Below are 19,107 nucleotides of genomic sequence, written 5' to 3'. Positions count from 1 at the left end.
ATAGCATATAGTTTGTCTGTCCATGTTCCTGCAAATGGCATTATTTTATTCTTCTTTATGGCTGAATGGTATTCTCTCTCTATATATATATACATATATTCACATATCAGATTATTCTTTATTGAGTCATCTGTTGATGGATATTTAGGTTGTTTCCATGTCTTGCCTATTGTAAACAGTGCTATTGTGAACATTGGGGTGCATGTATCTTTTCTAATTTGACCTCCCTCCAGACATATGCCCAGAAGTGGGATTTCTGGATCATATGGTAAGTCTATTTTTAGTATTTGAAGGACTCTCTATACTGTTTTCCATAGTGGCTGCACCAAATTACATTCCCATCAACAGTGTAGGAAGGTTACCTTTTGGAGAACTCTCTCCAGCAGTGATGTCTTTTTCACAGTGGTTCAGAGCCAGTCCTTATATGTGTGATTTAAGGTAACATCTACAATATAATTAAACAACCCAAGTGAGAGTGTTTAAAAGGTGAATTTTAAGTGTTATATAGTTCATAGCACCAGCTACACACTGAGGACAATGGTGTAGAGCTTTTATCTAGTCTGTTCCTTACCTGGGTAACAATCCAGTCTTTCAAACTAAAGTTCCTCACGATGTAAAAACTCTCAAAGTTCAAAGGTCTGCAAACAGGAAGTCTGGTTTTTATTTTAAACATGGTTTTATTATGGTAAAATATATATGACGCAATTTGCCCTCTTAACCACTTTTCGGTGACGCTGACTCATTCACAATGTCTTGCGGCCTCAGGGACAGTTTTTCAGCCGGGAAAGTGTGTTCGGCGTGACCATCCGTAAGGAGATGCTCTCCGAACGTGCATCCTCGGCCTGCCTTTCTCAGTCCTGATGCAGGCAAGCGATCTGCAGTAAGGCGCGCGCGTGGCGCTGGAGGGCGCGCCGGCGGTCGGCGGTCGGCGGGCCGCGGGGACCCGGGGCTCCGTCGGGCCCGGGTGCAGAGCGGAGCGCGCGGCTCGGCGCCCCCGGCGGCCCGGCCGCGGTGCAGGGACGCGCGGGGCCAGCGAGGGGAGCTGCAGGGTAACTTTTCCAGGGAAAGCGGCCGGTCGTCCCCACCAGAAGCCTCCCTGCCTTTTGTTTGTTTTCCTGCCGGAGGCTGGAGAGCGGCCGGGTCCCTGTTGCTCACCATGCGCCGCGCGGCCCGAGCCCCTCGCCGGCGCCCCCGGGCGGCCCTGCGCGGACCCCTCGGCCGGTCCTAGCGGGGATCGCCCGGTGCCCGCGCCCGCTCCCGGGCCGCCCGCTCTCCGAGGAGCCGCGCTCACCGCAGGAGCGGGCCCCCGCCTGTGCTCGCGGCGCCGGTAAGTGGGGTCGGGGACTAGGGGCTTCTGCCGGGTGACCTGTCACCCGGGGTCATGGACCTGAGCCATGGGGGACCCCCGTGCAGTGGCCCCGCGAGGGCTCGGAGGGCGAGGGGGAGGCGCAGGGTCTGCAGTTTCTCTTCGCGGTCCTGTGGTTCTCTCCCTCTTGGCGTAAAAACTCCCGTTTCCCCCGAGTCTGGAAGATTTTGATGGGTGTTTACCTTTGAGCGTTAAAGAAGGGAAAGATCCCGGCCGGTTTTGAAGCCCGTTAGTAGGATATGAGGACTTGCTCTTGGAATTTTTCCGACTAGGCCTTTGGCTGTCCCGCAAGGGTTCTGAGCAAGAAATCCTCACACGTTTGTGTGCAACCATTTTTCACTGGGTTTCTTTCTGCTCTGATTTCTTCCTTGCTAATCTGAGTAGATGTTATGAGAGAGATGCCGAAGGATTTTCCAGAACAACCGTTTCTTTTGTAATGCACCCTTTGAAGCTTGACACCAGCATTGAGGGCTTTTACTTTTACTTTTAAATATAAAAGGACTTGAATGCATCATTCTGCAGAAAAGAGTATTCATTTCCACTTATAACTAAATAAAAATCTGCTTTTGCTGAAGCTGGATTATACTGAGAGACTATCACCCTGAATTTTGCAGCCAGGGCTAGATTTCTCAGAGGCATTGGCACTTGTGTTTTTTATTTTAGCCTAGAGCACTTTTTGTAGCAATGGAAGTTTGATAGGTGCAGTTTTCATTTCTCACATTTTCCAGTGAGTGGGTTTTCAGGATGTGCCCCAAAAGTGAATTGTACTATTGCTGAGTATAAAATTAAAATGAGCTTTAAATATGTGTAGTTAACATACAAATTATTAAGAAGAATTTGTGCCTCAACCATATGTTAGCTGTGCTAGGAGTTAATATATTCATAAATATGCACATTTGAAATAGTTTCTGAACAAAGCGCTGTGATTTGGTAAAGAATTTGGCCTTCCTGTCTATCTGAGGACCAGTTATTGTGGGTGTAGAAATAAGAGCAGGGCTGGGATTCTTTAGTTAAAATGATACCCTGTACCACTGCTTGCTCCCTAGGGTCCAGCCCTCCGCAGTAACCCTTCCTGTCCTGTGTACCTTGCCTTGTCCTCCTCTTCAGAGTCAAAACTCGTGGCAGGGCAGGAGTGGACAGCCATGTTTCTAAATGAGACCAGTTTAGTTTTAGACGATGGGGGGATGTGTTGGAGGATTGATGGAGCCTGTCTGTGTAGACAGAGGGCTGTTCTAGTCAAGGGAACTCAGCATTTAGTCACAAAGAAATGGTTTTTCTCACTGAAGTTTCTTACCTACAGACTGTTTGTAAACAAGTCACCAGAATAAAGAATGAGCCTTTGGGTTTTTATTTTTTCAGTTTGTTGCCTGTTTAACATCATCAAAGCTCTGTTTATACTTTTCATTGTTTTATGCTAATTGTGTTTTTTGAGGTTCCCAGTAATGGTGGCGATCATGTCCATCTTGGACCTTTGGAATTACCTGTAACCATCTTGTCCTTCATTTCCTTCATCCTTTCTATCAATGAGTCATCCAGACCTTTGAAATGTGATTTATATAGAACCCTTCCTCCCCATTCTAATCCAGAGCCTCACCCTTCCTCTCCTGCAGACTGGGGCAGCCTCTGAGCTAGCCTCCAAAGCTGGCTCTTGGTAAGTCCTCATTAAATGTTTGCTGGATGGATGGATGGATGGATGAGACACGCCCCTTTCTGATCTCTTCAGCTTTGTTGTGCATCTTGCCTTTTACAACTGTCACTTCCTTATGTCTCTCCTTGCTTTGCAACCTTCCGGTCCTCTCCCTTCTCAACTACCCCAAGTCTAAAAGAATTTACCTGGTTTTTTTTCTAATTTTATTTTTTATTGAAGTGAGGTTGATTTACAATGTTAGTTTCAGGTGTACAGCAAAATGATTCAATTATACATATCCATTCATATTTTTTTTCAGAGTCTTTTCCATTATAGGTTCTTACAAGAAATTGAATCTAGTCCCCTGTGCTATACAGTAGGTCCTTGTTGTTTATCTATTTTTATATATAGAATTTGCCTGATATTCAAAGCCTTTCATAATCGGGCCTCACTGGTCCTATCTAAATTCTATTTTCAGTTCAGCATGCATCTTTGCACTCAGTGGATGCCGTCTTCTCGCTAGCCTGCTCTACTAAGGGGGCTAGGATTGTTCCTGCTCCGTGGCTCTCCTAGAGACCCCCCTGCCCTCTCCCGTCCTCCTGTGCAAATCTTACCCTCTCTCGCAGGAGGAGCCTAAATCCTAACTTCTTTTCATTTCTTGTCTTCTCTTCATTTCTCTTCTGTTTGGTGCACGTCTCCAGATACTTATTAGCTCTACCTTCTGTTGGCTACGTTGATCTCTAATTGATTTAGGTAATTTTAAGCCTCTTGAGGGCAGGAGCCGTATTTTCTGCACGATAATATGCCATTGCGGGCTTTGGGGTCAGGCAGGTTTGAGGTCAGGGCCTGACTCCTGGTTACTCATGCGGCCTTAGGGAGTCTCCAAGCATCAGTCCTCGTGTGTAAAATAGGGGAAATGCCTCTCCAGCCAGCTGTGGCGTGCAGATGGTCCGGGTGCCTGATCAGCATCCGCCACACGCCTGACAAAAATTTGCTCATCCCTCCAGTGACTCGGAGAGCCCTGAATACATAGCAGATACTTGGTAGATGTTTTGTCGGCTGACTTGGATTAGACACTAGCCAGGGCTCGGCCTGGAGGGCGGCAGCTGTGCAGAACCTTCAGTATCTTTCTGCTCTTACTTAAAACGGCTTGAGCTTAGGTTATTCCTGGCTACAGCTCTGTGTCTGGGATCTGTTGTTTTTCCATCTAAACCTCGCCAGGAACATTACTGCCTTTAATTTTCTTTTTTTTTAACTGCTTCTCTTGCGACACTTCATTTCACTCTGCAGGGTCTCGCTGAGTTGGAGGTGTACCCCATACCTCTGTTTTTCTGCTCGTTGGGTACGTGTGCGTATGTATTCACAGCCGGACGACCTGCCTAGTGGTTCCTTGGCAGAATTCTGGGCACAGTGGCCTTCCTGTGTGTGTTGATCTGGCAGCCTGTGAATGAATGGTGTCTCACTTAACTGTAAATTCTCTCATCAGCTCTCTTTGATGACTGTGGGTTCTGGGAAGGGCCTGTGCCTGGAGGGTCAGACTGCTCCCATCTGTGGACGTCACTGTTTGTGGTAGGTGTGGTTGACTGGGAGATCTGCAAACAGAGGTGTGAGCCAGGTGCCTTACACGCATACAGTTTGGGGGTTATGGTGTAACCGTGTCCGAGATTGTGGCTGTGCTTACCTTGAAATGGTTTTTACTTCCTTATCCATACCCATGTGTTCTAGAAAACTACCCGGTAAAACTAATTTGCTGAAACAAATCTATTTCTGGGGCACATTGCCTGAAGATGCTAAGCGTTGTGGCAGGAAGAAATCAGAGACATCTTCAGCCAAAGAAGAAGTAGAAGCAGCAGGTTCCTCACAAGAGGGGACTGAGGTGGAGGTGGCATTCAGGCTCACTCTCTCTGCTCCCCGTGGGGTGCTGTCTGATGCTAGGAAATCCTACTGCTCCACAGAGCCTAGGGAAATACTCAATCCAAGTGGAGAACTTCCTTTCTTGATTCCTTCTGTGGGAATGGAAGCATTCTTGCACTTGAATTAAGGCGCTGGCTCGCTGTGCTTTGAAAGTCAAAACCTTCATAGAAAGAGTGCCTGTGGTCAGACTCACCTGTGCAGCCGGAATCAACTCCTACGAGCGCTGACTTGTGAAGCCGTCTCAGGGTCTGAGGAAAGCACGTCTTTGAAGAGCTGCCACTTTGTTTTATATGTGGTTCAAGATTAGCAATGGCTTCATATCCTTTTTTAAAAATTGAAGTACAGTTGATTTACAATGTTGAGTTTCTGGTGTACAGCAAAGTGATTCGGTTATACATATATATTCTTTTTCATTATAGGCTATTACAAGAGATTGAATGTAGTTCCCTGTGCTGTACAGGAGGACCTTGTTTATCTATTTTATATATAGTAGTATGTATCTGCAAATCTCAAACTTTGTATTTTCCCCCCTCCCCCACCATTCCCCGCCCCAGTAATCATAAGTTTGTTTTTTATGTCTGTGAATCTATTTCTGTTTTGTGAATAAGTACATTTGTGTCATTTTTTCAGTTCCACATATATGTGATGTCATATGGTATCTGTTTCATATACTTTTCCCAGAAGGGGAAGTGGCAGCAATTGTGACATCGATAATTAAAACATTTCTTACATTCACGCATTTAAAATTATGCTGCTCTGAAGGTGCCAAGAATCCTATTGGTTGGGCCTCTGGATCTCATCTGGGCAATGAGGGTTCGGGATGATCATTAAGGTCTCACCAAGGAAAAAACTCTGATGCTGTAGTCAAGTTTCCTTAACATTATGCTCCATCCATGTTGAACTTAGGTCCTACTGAACTGAGCAGTCAATCTATACTAATTAGCATGAGGTTATACATTATCTTACTTGACATTTTCCCTAGACCCTAAGTTTGTCGTCCTAACTCAGATTTTTTAATGGAGGGGCGCAGTAGTGCCTCGCGTCTCATTTGGAGTTTTCTTCCATCTCGCTCTTAGTAGCCACTTGATAAACGTCCAGTCATGGCCAAGAGCTTGTGCAAGCCACATCTGTGTGAGGAAAGGTCAATATGAGTCATTTTTTTACCTTTCTGTAGGTGGACTAGGAGCGGTAAAGTGCTGATAACAAGTGACTGCTCTCGTGGTTACTATAAAGGATAATGGCCCAGGACCAAAAAGATAAAGTAGCGACGGTGTGATATCCAACGACATGTTTGACCATACCATGGGAATTACCATCTGCGTGAGCTTGTAGATCCCAAAGGACAGTATAGTTCGTGGTTTTGTCCGCTTGGACTCGGCCTGTGCTTTGAAAGTGAATGTATCAATGACTGATTGAACTCAGACAAAACTGAGTGAGAAAAAAGTAAGCTGCATCTATCTACACGTTATCTTAAGCTGTTAAAAAGAAAATGTTTTCCTAAACTGTTGTACAAGTTTTTTTGAAGGATTCATAATTTCCGTGCACTCGTCTCCATGGAGTTGTCCAGTTTTGCAGACAAGTTATGAGGGACGGCAGTAGGCTTGGGGTTGATGGTGTAGGAAAATAAGTCAAAGTGACCCTTTATGCCAAAAACAAAAAAAAGCGACCCTTTATAAACCCATAAATTGCCCGTTCATTAATTTAATCATCCAACCCATCTTTATTCTGAGCACGTCTTTGGGCCAACAGGATGCCAGGTGCTTGTCTAGGTGCTGGGAATACGGTTGTGAACAGGACGAAACCTCTGCCCTCGAAGAGCTCAGACTCTCAGGATGCACAGTCTGTATGCAAACCTGTGACCCTGGGGGAGATGAGGGTTATGTACAGAGGGCTAAAACGCTTCTGCCTCCGTGCAGGGTTTCCTGTGTTTCAGGGGTCCACACATGGTGCCCTGCAGGCCTGTCCTGCCTGCTCCTTGTTTTTGTAAATAAAGTCGTATTTGTTTACACTTCTGTGCTCCAGCAGAGGAGTTGAATAGTTGTGACACAGCCCTATCGACCTCACAGACTAACATATTGACTGACCCTTCACAGAAAAGGTTTGCTGAGCCCTGCTCTATTGGAGGGGAGTGGTAATTAGATTTATTTAATTTTTTTTTTTTTTGATGGATGTACTGGGGATTGAACCTAAGACCTCTGTATGCTAAGCATGCGCTCTACCGTTTGAACTCTACCCTCCTCCTTCTATTTAATTTTTATATTAAGCCTTTGCTTCCTTGATATGCGTTACTGATTGATTTGTCCTTATGCAAGGTGGTAAAGCATCTTACATTGCAGTATATCAGCCCGCAGTTAACCGCGCCGTGATGTTTGCAAAGCGCTAGAGTATGTGACACTTGGCAATTCGCTCCCTTCGTCTTCACCTCGCCCTCCCTTATTCACCTGTAAAACAGGGGATGGTGATCAGGCAAGCAGGTGGGGCCAGGACCACCATCACCACCTCCATGAAGCCGGTGGGGACTATCATCCTGGCTCATCCGCAGTTTCCCACGAGTCAGGGGCATGGGTATTCATCCTCTGGGTCTTCCCTTCGGCTTTTCACAGCCCATGAACCTCGCAGAATGACGGATCCTAGTTTGGAAAGAACCCACAAGTGCTAGAAGACTTTAGGCTCGGGGCACAGCGCCCTTCGGTGGTGCAGGAGACACGGGAGGAAGTCGTGGACCCTTCTCCTGGGATTCAGGACCTGGTGCATGAGGAGTTCCCCTCTCAGAAGCTGAGGCTGAAGGAGGAAAGGGGGGTCAGGGCATGAAACAGTCTCTGGGGAACAGAAGAGTCCAGCCGGGGTAACGGATTTTCTTCCCCCGTGTCTCCGTTAAGACAGTCACTGAAAGCATCTTTAATGCCCTCCTTGTCATGGTCCGCCATGACAAGGCCAGGTCCATCTAAAGGAGGTCTTTTGGTCTTGGAGCTGCTGTCCTCAGTGCAGAAAAAAGCACTAGTCTAAGAGGCAAAAATACTTAGAGGACATTGTTACTAAAATGTACATGGGCAGAAGAATTCGGTCCCAGAGAGAAAGACAGAAATACAGGTGCACTATTTTTGGTACCCTTTTAAAAGAAATATAACCATGTTAACCTTACATTTATGAAGTTATGACATGTTTGAACCTAGAATACGGGCCACTTGAGGTAAAATAAGACTCAGAAGTGTCAGGCGAAGGGCCACTGAGCGATTTTGCACGAGGTGAAGTTTTCCTGTGAGGACAAGTGAAAGCAATGGTGTCTTTTCAGTGGAAAGCCATCAAGGTGAAGGGAGCAGAGCTCTTCATACAGATCTGAATGGGGGAGTGGGCTTGGTAAACCGCAGTTCCCAGAGAAGCCCACTTCTGCATACAGTTTTTTGTCTCCTGTCTTAAAATATGAGTAGTTGTGGCATTTATTCAATGACTATCAAGTCTCCAAAATAAAGAGCGGACCACCTCCGTCCCTGCATCCGGTCAGTTTCCCAGGACACTTGGCGGTACTGCTGGCTGCGAGCAGGTGTTCTGCCTCCACTGAGGACTGAGTCGAGGGGAGGGAGTTGGGGCAGATGGCAGGAAGGTTTCCCCAGTGTCACCTAGCCAGAAAAACCATAGCATTCATTCCAAAGATGGGCTGGAACCCTGTGAAAGCAAATACAATTGTATTGCTCTAAGAGATACAGCCTCACCCAAAGGCCAAGGGCCTGATCTGAGGTACCCTGAGGGGGGCCTTTCTGGGACTCTGAGACTCAGTAATTCCAGCCTTGTGGTGGGAGGACTCACCCAGGCAGGGCCCTTTCTTTACCTTAGTATTTACTATTCCCCCATCTCAGAACTTCAGAACACTTCAGCTCAGGGCAAACACTTTGATTACTGTAACTTTGCACACAAAGAATTAGAAGCATTGTGTGTTTTGAGATGCTTACCAAGGGTAGTCTAGAAAATGAATTGCAAAGACTAAAAGTCATGTTTTGACCCTTCTGTGTACAAACGGAGTGTGAGGTGTGAGAACAGAGATGCAGGAAGCATGCAGAGTGTCCGGGCCAGGCCTGCATGTCGCTGGGCACTGCTGGGGAAGGGCTGGCAGTGAGGAGGGGTCAGGGCTCTGCGGCGTCCCAGGGAGAGAGCCCTTGGCTGTGTCTGAGCAGTTTGGGGCAGGAGGCTCTGAAGAGGTGATGTTTGAGCTGGACCCCAAGGGAAGGGAAGGGGTAGATTACCAGCTTTGGGGTCTGGCTGAGGCAGCGGGACACTTGTCCAGCTCTGGAAGAGAGATGCTGTGTAGTGTGCAGCGTCCCTCCAGGGCACTGTCTGCTCTTTGCTATCTTTTGTGCATGTGATGGAAAAAGGTGGAAACACTGATCTATTTTTTTTTTCCTTAGACAAAAGCTAGCTTCATTCCTGACCCAGAGAGTCACAGAACCACAGAGCCTTAGAGCAGGAAACCACCTCACTTCATTAAGTCCGGCGCCCAGAAATTAACCCGAGGACCAAGAGATGCTCCGAGTCACAGGCGGTCTGTGCCGAGTGGAAGCTAGGACCCAGTCCCTCTTTGTCCTCAGTCCCTTGCCTCCGCTGTAGGCAGTTGGTGCTGGCGGGGTCCCCGCTGGGTCCGCTGAAGCTGGGTTGCAGAATGAGGCCAACTAGAGCATGGCCACCTCGCTGGTTTCTGTATTTAGACTTTGAGCTACAAAGTACTTCTTTTAATTCCCCTTGCTCTCAGATCCTTAAATGATTTCATGGTCTTTGGATCTTTTGCAATCTCTCCCTTGAGTCTAGAGCAGTCAGCCTGGGTTCCTACCACAGTGCCAACATCTATTAGTTGTATAATGTTGGATGAGTAGCCTGGGGCTCAGTTTCCTTATGTGGGGTAAATAATAGTACCTACTGATAAAATAAAATGGGGGTAATAATAATAGTACCGACTGGTACCGTTGTGAGGATTAAATGGATTCATATATGCAAAGCATTTAAAACAGTATTGTACACATAGTAAGTACTAAAATTATTATTACTACTTTATTTGATAGATTAGTGAGCTAAGTATGGACTGGTCATGGTGACTGATTATCCAAGTTCATTCTTGGAGTCAGTGGGATTTAGAAGTGCACGTTAGCTAAGTCCCCAAGTTGATGGGTGGGTTGCTGCATCCGACTGACTTCTCCAGCAGTGAAAACTGTCTACACCAGGAGCTGTGAATTCACACACTGTCAGGGGCAGAGGAGGAAATGGAAAAGACCCTCAGGAGTGGGCTGTGTGCTTGTTCAATGGTAAAGAGTTGCTCTTCTCTTTTAGAAAGAGGACAACAATTTTTCTTTCCCTCCAATTTTTCTTCAAAAGAGGTTTTTTTTTTTTTTTTTTTCCAGGCTGTCTTTTACTTTGTCACTTTGGATAGAGGCATAGGAACAGAGAAATGTTTTTCTTCCGGTAAAACAAGTGGCTGTGAAGGTACAAAAATAAATGGGAACTAGAAAAAAAAAAAAAAAAAGCAACTGACATGCTATTTATTTTAAGGGACACCTGGGAGGATGGGGGCAGCAAACTGCTGGAGAGCTCGTGTTTGACTGGAAGGGACGGTGACCACGCTTGTTTAGTTTTTTGTTCCCGTGAAGGGCCAAGGACTGTGTGTCATTTTAGCTCTTCAGTTTTTCCAGAGCTGCCCCAAATCGCAATTTTTATATGCAAGTTCCCATCGTTAAATATAAACTCAAAGCATCTCTGTGAATCTGGTCCTCAGGCTGTCCACTTGCAACCCCTGGTCCATACAGTGTGGAATCTCCATATGTTAACATCATCTTCTCAGAGATTTCAAAGTCTTGTCTGTTCTGCAAATTAAAGAGAAATACTCTCTATGGCTCAAAAAAGAATGCCTTTGTTCATTGGGTAACTCAGCGTTAGATTCCTGATTTCATTCCTAAAATACTTAACTTGGTTGAGTGGAAACCATGGCTGCCATAGTTCGTATGATCACGCGTGTCTTTGGGCAGTTTCACTGGAGGGTAACAGGCTCGTGGTATCGCCTGGAGAGATCGGGTCCTAGTCCCTAGACCCTGTGTATGTTTCTTTATTTGTCAAAATAGACTTTGTAGATACAATTAAAGTAATAAATTTGTTTTATTTTATTTGTATTTATTTTTTATTTAATTTATATTTTATTTAATTATATTTAATTTATATTTCGTATTTAAATTTATTATATAAATAAATTTATAAAATTAATAAAATTGATATGGGGAGATAAACCTGAGTTATCCAAGTGGGCCCTCAGTGCAAACACTAGTCCTTGTAAGAGAGAAGCAGAGGGAGGTCTGACACAGGGAGAGGAGGCAGTGTGACCACAGAGGCAGAGGTTAGAGTGATGTGGCCACGAGCCAAGGAAACGCCCAAAGCCCCCAGACGCTGGAGAAGACGAGGAATGGATTCCTCCCTGAGCCTCTGGAGGAAGGGCCAACACCTTGATCTCAGCGCGGGGATACTGGTTTCAGACGCTGGCCTCTGCAAACATGAGAGAATAAGATTCTGTTGTTCTAAGTCAGCGTACTTATGGTGATCTGTTAACAGCAGCTACGGGAAACTAATAGGGTGGGTAAGGAAAACTATTTACATTTTTTTAAATTATTTTTTGTCAGTGATGCATGGATCAATGTATGGGTGAATGACATGTCCTTGGTGAGAGAAATTAGTCATTATTTAGAGATTGGGGGGAGGGGATAGCTCAGTGGTAGAGGGTGTGCTTAGCATGCAGGAGGTCCTGGGTTCAATCCCCAGTACCTCCATTAAAAAAAGAGAGAAATTGGGCTTGGATGACCCTGGGGAAAAGAGCTAGTTGCCCAGGCAACCCTGAGCGATACCCAGGGCCATTTCTGGACACTCATCCGTGTTGCCCTCAATAGATGTGTATTGTATGTTCTTCCAAAATGGAAGCAGGTCATGGTGGGTGGAAAATTAACCTTAGGCTCATAGAGAATTCCTTCCTCTCATCTGTCTCCAGCCCCACACCTCTTTCAGTCTTCACAACCATGCTGACTACAAAAGATCGATGGATAGATCAGTCTGTTTACTTACCTATATGAACTCCAGTAGAACACTTTGTATGTAGTCTCTTAAGTCAGTGTGGCCTTAGTCCACTGAATCAGGAATGCTTTCAGTTGTACTTAACAGACTACCTGACGGTAGCGTCAGCAACAGGCTTTTGATTAGGTTATATGACGAGAAATCTAAAGCAGATGTTTTCAGGGATCGTGCAGCCACCCAGTGGTATCATCGGGACCCAGCTTCTTTCTTTCCATCCATCCTCAGCAGATGAGATTCTCATCTGTAGAGTTGACGTCTCATAATCGCCAGAAGGCGGTCTCAGCCCTACATGTTACAGCTTTAGATGACTGTGTTCAAGGCAGAAACATGGGGCAACGTCTTTGTCAACTGTCTTTTTCAGGGAGTGGATTCCTTCTCAGAAACCTTTCTCTTCCCCTACCTGCTCACTATCCTTTCCATCTCATCAGTCAGAGCTGTAGTCCCACTCCTAAATGATTTTCAGTAGGAAGTGGAATTGCTTGACTTGGCTTCGCCTGAGCATAGTTCACAGCCTGGGGCTGTGTTGGTGGCTGCCGTTCCTGGTGATACTGAATCCTGAATAAAATCAGGGCTCTATAAACTAAGCAGGAGGAGGAACATTGCTGTTGGGCAGATCAGCAACAGTATCTGTCCTCTCTCCCTCCTTTTCCTGATGCCCTGTCCATCGCCCTGTCGTTTTCCCAGAGCACCGGTGAGGTTTTGTCCTTTCCTTTTGGGCCACCCCACAAGTGATGAACAGTTGAACAATATGAATCCCAAATGTATTTAACCACTTCCTGCTGGGATGTGCTCAGCACTGACGTGGGTTGAATGTGACTTTTTGTCTGAGAATTTGAATAATACCACTTCATTTTTTTTTAGTATTGGAAATAATTCACTAGAGAATAGAAAGGTCAGATGGTGGCATGGTTCTGTTTTCCAGATCCACAGATAGTGTAATGAATCCTTCTCTCTGATACCCCTTTGTACACTTGAAACAACTACCGTGCTTTCTAATCCTCCTTTTCTCCATGAATTCTGTGTTTCTTTAACTACTCTTCCTGTACTTCCGTTGAGGACCCGTATTATGTTCTTTAATGTCTATCTAGACATTTGTCATCCCAAATTGCATAGTAATTAAGGCTCATGTTTAGGCTATTGTGTCCCTTGGTCTGGAACTTTGACCGCCATGTTGCGAAACTCCAAGGGTCACCGTTTAGGTAGCATTCCCTGTGAGCAGAATGCCCCAGAACTGTGCACAACGTTAGCCTTGTCTGAATGCTGTTCTCCTAGGAAGAACTCCAATAATGCACTCTCTTTGGGGAAAAAAAAAAAAATAGAACAACCTTGGAACTGCTTGTAGCTGTGTCCTGAGCATCTCCCATGAGAGGTTTCGTGCATTCCTCAAATTCAGCACCTTCGGAAACAGAACCCGTTGTCTCTGCACATTGTCCAAATAACACACACAAACTCACGTTCCCTCTTCCAAAACCCGTGTCTCTGGCTCTAGCATCCGTCCAGCCCAGTGCCTTCGGGCAGGCCTTCTACATACTTCTCCTGGCTGTTGCACTAACCCCCTTGACTAGTCTCTCTGCCTCTAGTCTCTCTATTCTAACAGCAGTTTGAATAGTCCAGGGGGGTCCTCCTCGTGTCATTTCCCTGCTTAAAAACCCCAGAGAATTCTTATGTCGGGGTAAAGACCAAAGTCGTGCATGACGAGTGTACCCTTTCACGACTGGACCCCACCCGAAGTTTCTGGCTGTCTTCTCCATTTCCTTACTGCCCTTCACGGCTTGTGTGCCCTAGTCCTGAACTTCACATTGAGGCTGCACATTAGAATCACCTGGAGAGCTTTCTAAACTACCAAAACGCAGTCCCCGCCCCTGATCTGACCCTTAGAGGTTGGGCTTGGGCATCAGTATTTGTTCAAAGTCCCCCAGTGAGTCTGTTGTTCACCCAGGGAGTGAACCACTAGGCTTTTGTCCTCATGTGACCATGCCGAGCTCTTATAAGCAACCTTTTGCAGAGTTTCCTCCATCTGTAATTCCTTTCTCTTCCATTTCTGTATAATGAAACTTTGCTCATTCTTCGCTACCTCTGTACCCCCTCTTCTCTGCAGGGGTGTCCCACCTCTCCTTCCTCCCAAGAGTCGGTTGCCGTCTCCACCATGTTCTTGTAGAACTTCCTGCATTTTCCATATATATGTCAAGTGTGAGTTATTTAAAGGAAGGACCCTCGCCTTATCCATAATGCACCCCTAAAGCCTTGCATAACGCTTGGCATCTCAGTACAGTTTGAATAAAATTATACACTGCCAACCTGACATTAATGCCTGAAGAGACACTGGTTGGATCGATTTGACAGCCGATACGTTATTACCTGAAATAAAATTAAAAAGCAACTGCCCCGGTGTGACGAGAGTCAGATCTTGCCAGAGTAACTGAATTCTGTTCTATGGCATGTTTTTGTTATCTGGCAGACTGTAACAAGGAAGAATCGTTTGGGTGATTGTGTGTTGCGTGAATGACCCACTCTGTCTTGATTTCAATGAACTTCCTAATTCTTCCACAAATACCTTTCTCCATGATAGTCTAGGAAGGCATTGTCCCAATTATACAATTTTAGTAGAGAAGGAAGTAGCTATCAAAGAAGGGCTTCTATGATTAATAATGAATAGATATGAATCAGTAGTATAATGCCATTGCAAAAAAAAAAAAAAAAGCGAGGGCAAAACCACATGCTGCTGGAATGAAGGTCGTTGTTAAGTTTTGGTTGCCACGGTTCATCAAGGAGAATTTGTTGGAAAATGAAGTTACGAATAATGCAGAAATCATGTCATATCAAAAACAGATGAAGACAAATAAGAAAAAAAAAAAAGAAAAAGAGGGGGAAAGAAGCACAGAGCCCCAAATTTGATTATGTTTTGACCCAAATACTCTTTCTATGTTATGTTGAGACACATCTGGAATCCAAAACAGCCCACCGTGCGCTAACTCCCTACCTTCCCCTCCACCCCAGATTCAAGTGCCCGTGCCTTCATTTCTGCTCCCTGGAGTGGAGTGCTAGAACTCCTCGGCTTACAAAACACCGACTTCTCTTTTTCTTTTAAGACTCAGTCTTTTATGAAGACCTTTCTTGCTGCTCTCCTGAGCCTCGTGGAATCCACCCAGCCGGAAGGCAGGGGGCCTTCTTCTTAACCCGTCCCCAGTTCTGTACCCTCAGTGTCCTTGAAATATCTTCGTGCATATTCATGAGCCACTCCCTTCCACACCCCCATCCTCATCCTCTGCCATGAGACTCTAAGATCTTTGGGGAAAGGGGCCATGTTTTATTGGTCCCTCTATCCCCAGATGTTAACCTAGGGTCTGTCACATAGTAGGTGCTTTATAAATATGTACTAATCGGCAATGGAATACATTGCTATAAAGAGCTGCTCAAGGAAGCTGTGAGGAGTCTGACCCTGTAGAGCTTCGAAAGGAAGGAAACCAGGGGCCTCAAATGGTTCTGGGGGGAGGAGAATGAGTTTGTGTGGTGGAGGAATGGGGAGCGGAAGCTTGATCTCTAAGGCATTTCCAGTTTTATGGTAGAATATGGTGAAATCAGGCATAACCTGTACATTTCTCAAGGTTTCTCGAGGTCACGCACAGAACACAGACTAGATTTGTTTTTTAATTTTTTATTTTGAACTGATTTTAGACTTCCAGAAAAGTCACAGAAATAGTCCGCAGAGTTCCTAGGCATTCTTCACCCAGCTCCCCCCGTTACTAACATCTTCTGTAACCACAGAACAACGATCAAACCCAGGAAGTTAATGTTGGCACCATGCTATTAACTAAACTACAACCTTATTCAAATTTCACCAACTTTTCCACTAATGCCCTTTTTCTGTTCCAGGACCCTATCCAGGATCTCATGTTGAGTTTAGTTGTCCTGTCTCCTTAATTGCCTCTGATCCGTGACAGCTCCTTGGTCTGTCCTCTTGCCTTTTATGATCTTGACACTTTTGAAGAGTATTGGTCAGTTTTTTTTTAAAAAAAAGTCCCACATTTTGAGTTTGAGGTTTTCTCACAAGTAGGTTGAGGTTCTGCATTTTTGACAAGAGTACCACAGAGGCGTCCCCTTCTCCGAGCATCCTATCCAGGATTCGTGATGTCATGTGTCTTATGAATGGTGATGTGGAACTTGATCACTAGGGTAAGGAGGTTTCTGCTAGATTCCTGCCCACAGAGTCACCATCTTTCCCTTTGACGTCAATAAATATCTTAAAGATACTTTGAAACAATGGGAATAGCATGTTTCTCCTCAAACTTTTATCCACTGATATTTACATCCATCAAAGAATCTTGCCTGCAACAGATTTTACTGTGAAGTTGGGCTAGTAGTGGATGTATTTCCCTCTTTGCTTTTATATTCATTGATTGGAATTCATCTGAAAAGAGAAGCTGCGTTAACTGGGCTTCAATGCAGAATGTCATGTACTTCTAATCATTATCTTCGGATCCTTTGATTCTTCAGATAATTAGTTTGATGTTTCATGTTCTTATTTAAGCATTTACACTTCATTAATGTTTGCCTAAAGGCATTGCAGTCATTTAAGTTATGGGCTTACATTTTCTTCCATATAGGTAGACCGACTGACACTCAGTTTTATAAATGAAAATGAAAAAAAAAAATCAAACCTGAAGACTGTCATTCAAAGTGAAGTGGGCCAGAAAGAGAAAGAAAAATGCCTTATGACATCATTTATATGAAGAATCTAAAATAATAATAATAATAATAAGGACACAAATGAACTAATTATTAGGTTGATCTCTTGACTATGTCGACTGTCCTTTATGTTTGGATTACCGCATTCTGTTGTTTCTTATTTTGTAGTTGGCTTTATTCCTTTGATAACTATGTAAGTTTAAAAGCTAAAGATCTAACCTGTTCTTAGAAACAATAATTAGTACATATATAAAAAAAAAATCAACGACTTATCCTTTAAAAAAAGCCCAACTGAATGATTTTAAAAGGGGCACACTGTACATGCGGGCCTTAAAAAATGACAAGTTCTTTTTGTTCGGCTTCTGAATGTCTAACAGGAAAAATAATACTGTTGTTGCCTAGCCCCAAATAGTTCATGGAGCACGTCTTAAGTTCTCTCTCAGGAGAACCTTAATTTAAGCACTTCTCGGCTTTTGTATGTTTACGTGGTGAACCGCAGCTGAACTGCACAGAACACAGTGTATTTAGCATGGTGTCTCGTAGCTCAGCAATTTCTCTCCCTGGTGGTTATCGTGGGGAGTTTGCCCACAGCGATTAGTCAGCAGAAAGGCATCACATTGCAACTGATTCGTTTCTGAGCCAGGGACAAAATCACTTTCCAAGAATGCTACCTCTCGTTTTAGAAAACATTGGAAAAGAACATTATTTAAACCAGAGGTGGACACACTTTTTTCTGGAAAGGACCAGATAACAAATCTTGTAGGCTTTGCAGGCAAGCCTTCAGTCACAGGTACCCAACTCTGCTGTGTAGTGTGAACACTGCTGCAAACAATTTGCAAATGTGTGGGCAGGGCTGTGTTCCAATAAAACTTTTTTGACAAAGACAGGTGGTGGCTGGGGCTTACCATTTGCCGGTCCCTGATTTAGACAGACTCAGAATATACGTTGTGCATTGATCTTTGTCTCTCGTTTTTCTCTACAGGCAGGACTCATCTTTGAAAATATGTATTTGGGAGATAGTCACGTTCTTTTGAAGACCTCTTGCTGCTGCTGCTGTTGCTGCTGCCATCGAAAAATCTGGTTACACTCCGGGGAGGCCTGCTGCGGCTGCAGGACTGGTCCACCTCTGGCCTGAGATGAGTGTCCGGCCTGAGCAGGCACACCATGAATAGATACACAACCATCAAGCAACTCGGGGATGGAACCTATGGTTCCGTCCTGCTGGGAAGAAGCATTGAGTCTGGGGAACTGATTGCTATTAAAAAGTAAGTTTTAGTGGGGAGAGTATAGCTCAAATGGTAGAGCACATGCTTAGCATCCACGAGGTCCTGGGTTCAATCCCCAGTACCTCCACTGAGAAAGTAAATCAATAAATAAACCTAACTACCTCCCCCCTGCAAAAAAACAAAAAGAACTCAAAAAAAGTTTTCTCTTTCATGCTCATGAATTCATCCTCAGTGACACATTGTCAACATAGTTTTAACTGTATGCTCCCCATTCCTCGTCTTTGAAAAGTCTCTACAGGGGAGCACATGGAGACGTGCGTTGATTTCTGTGGGTTGGATGATGGGGGACTCTGGGATGCTCATGTTAGAGACTTAACCATGTCCCCACGTCAGATGTGCTGCTTTGCACACAGCACTAATGCTTTTTCCAAGGGTCTTCTCATACTGGGAGGCAGGAACGAGCAAATAAAGAAACATGTGATAGGAAAGGAAACTGACACTGAGAAATTCAGTGACTTATTTTGGATCCTTTACACGTGTGACTCCGTTTGGTGACTACTGTTTTATTCCCCTCGTCCCACGTGCCCTTTGCAATCGGAGTCCAGACCCATTGTATTAGGTATCTGTTGCTGCGGAACAATTTACCCCAAAGTATTGTGGTTTACAAGAACTATCTCACGGTTTCTGTGGGTCAGGACTCTGGACATGACTTAGCTGAGTTCTCTGCTTTGGGGTCTCTCTCATGAGGCTGCAGTCAAGGTGTTGGCTGGTGCTGGGGTCTCATCTGAAGGTTGGACTGGGGAAGGACCCAGGTCTGAGCTCACTCACATGACCGTGGGCAGCATTCAGTATCCTGTGCTTTGTTGGACTGAGGGCCTTAGTTCCCTGCTGGCTCCTAGCTGGAGGCTGCCCTCAGTCCCTTGCCACATGGGTCCCTGCAAAAAGTAGCTCACAACATGGCAGCTTGCTTCATCAAGGCACGGGAACCAAGAAGGCAGTGAGAGTCTTCTGCCAAGTTGGAAGCAACATCTCTTATTGCATTTGTAAACTAATCACAGAAGTGACATCCTCTCAAATTGCTGTATTATTTTGGTCAGAAGCAAGTCATTGAAGGAGGAGGGTTATACTAGTTGGTGAATACCAGGAGGCGGGGGGCTTTGGGGACCATTTTAGAGTCTGCCTGCCCCTCCAGCTAC

General features: G+C 45.1%; 2 protein-coding genes across 4 annotated transcripts in view; both read left to right on the top strand.

The window, feature by feature from the left end:
• The first annotated feature begins 905 nt into the window (after positions 1–905).
• On the top strand, positions 906–17,820 carry LOC141574251 (uncharacterized). The gene is made up of 2 exons (XM_074348913.1): positions 906–1,327; positions 17,668–17,820. The coding sequence occupies exon 2, from the start codon at positions 17,689–17,691 to the stop codon at positions 17,818–17,820; it is 132 nt and encodes a 43-aa protein (XP_074205014.1). The 5' UTR covers positions 906–1,327; positions 17,668–17,688.
• CILK1 (ciliogenesis associated kinase 1) overlaps positions 17,700–19,107 on the top strand; it is a 31,177-nt gene continuing 29,769 nt past the window's right edge. The window contains exon 1 of one of the 3 annotated variants that reach the window (XM_010973889.3): positions 17,700–17,950. In XM_010973889.3, coding sequence (XP_010972191.2) covers positions 17,850–17,950 — 101 coding nt within the window. In that variant the 5' untranslated portion in view covers positions 17,700–17,849. The remainder of the gene's footprint in view (positions 17,951–19,107) is intronic. The other 2 variants (XM_074348912.1, XR_012501163.1) reach the window with 2 other exon arrangements.

Source organism: Camelus bactrianus, chromosome 20 (assembly GCF_048773025.1).
Source record: "Camelus bactrianus isolate YW-2024 breed Bactrian camel chromosome 20, ASM4877302v1, whole genome shotgun sequence".
Lineage (NCBI taxonomy): Eukaryota > Metazoa > Chordata > Mammalia > Artiodactyla > Camelidae > Camelus > Camelus bactrianus.
This window is presented reverse-complemented; position numbering and strand designations above follow the sequence as displayed.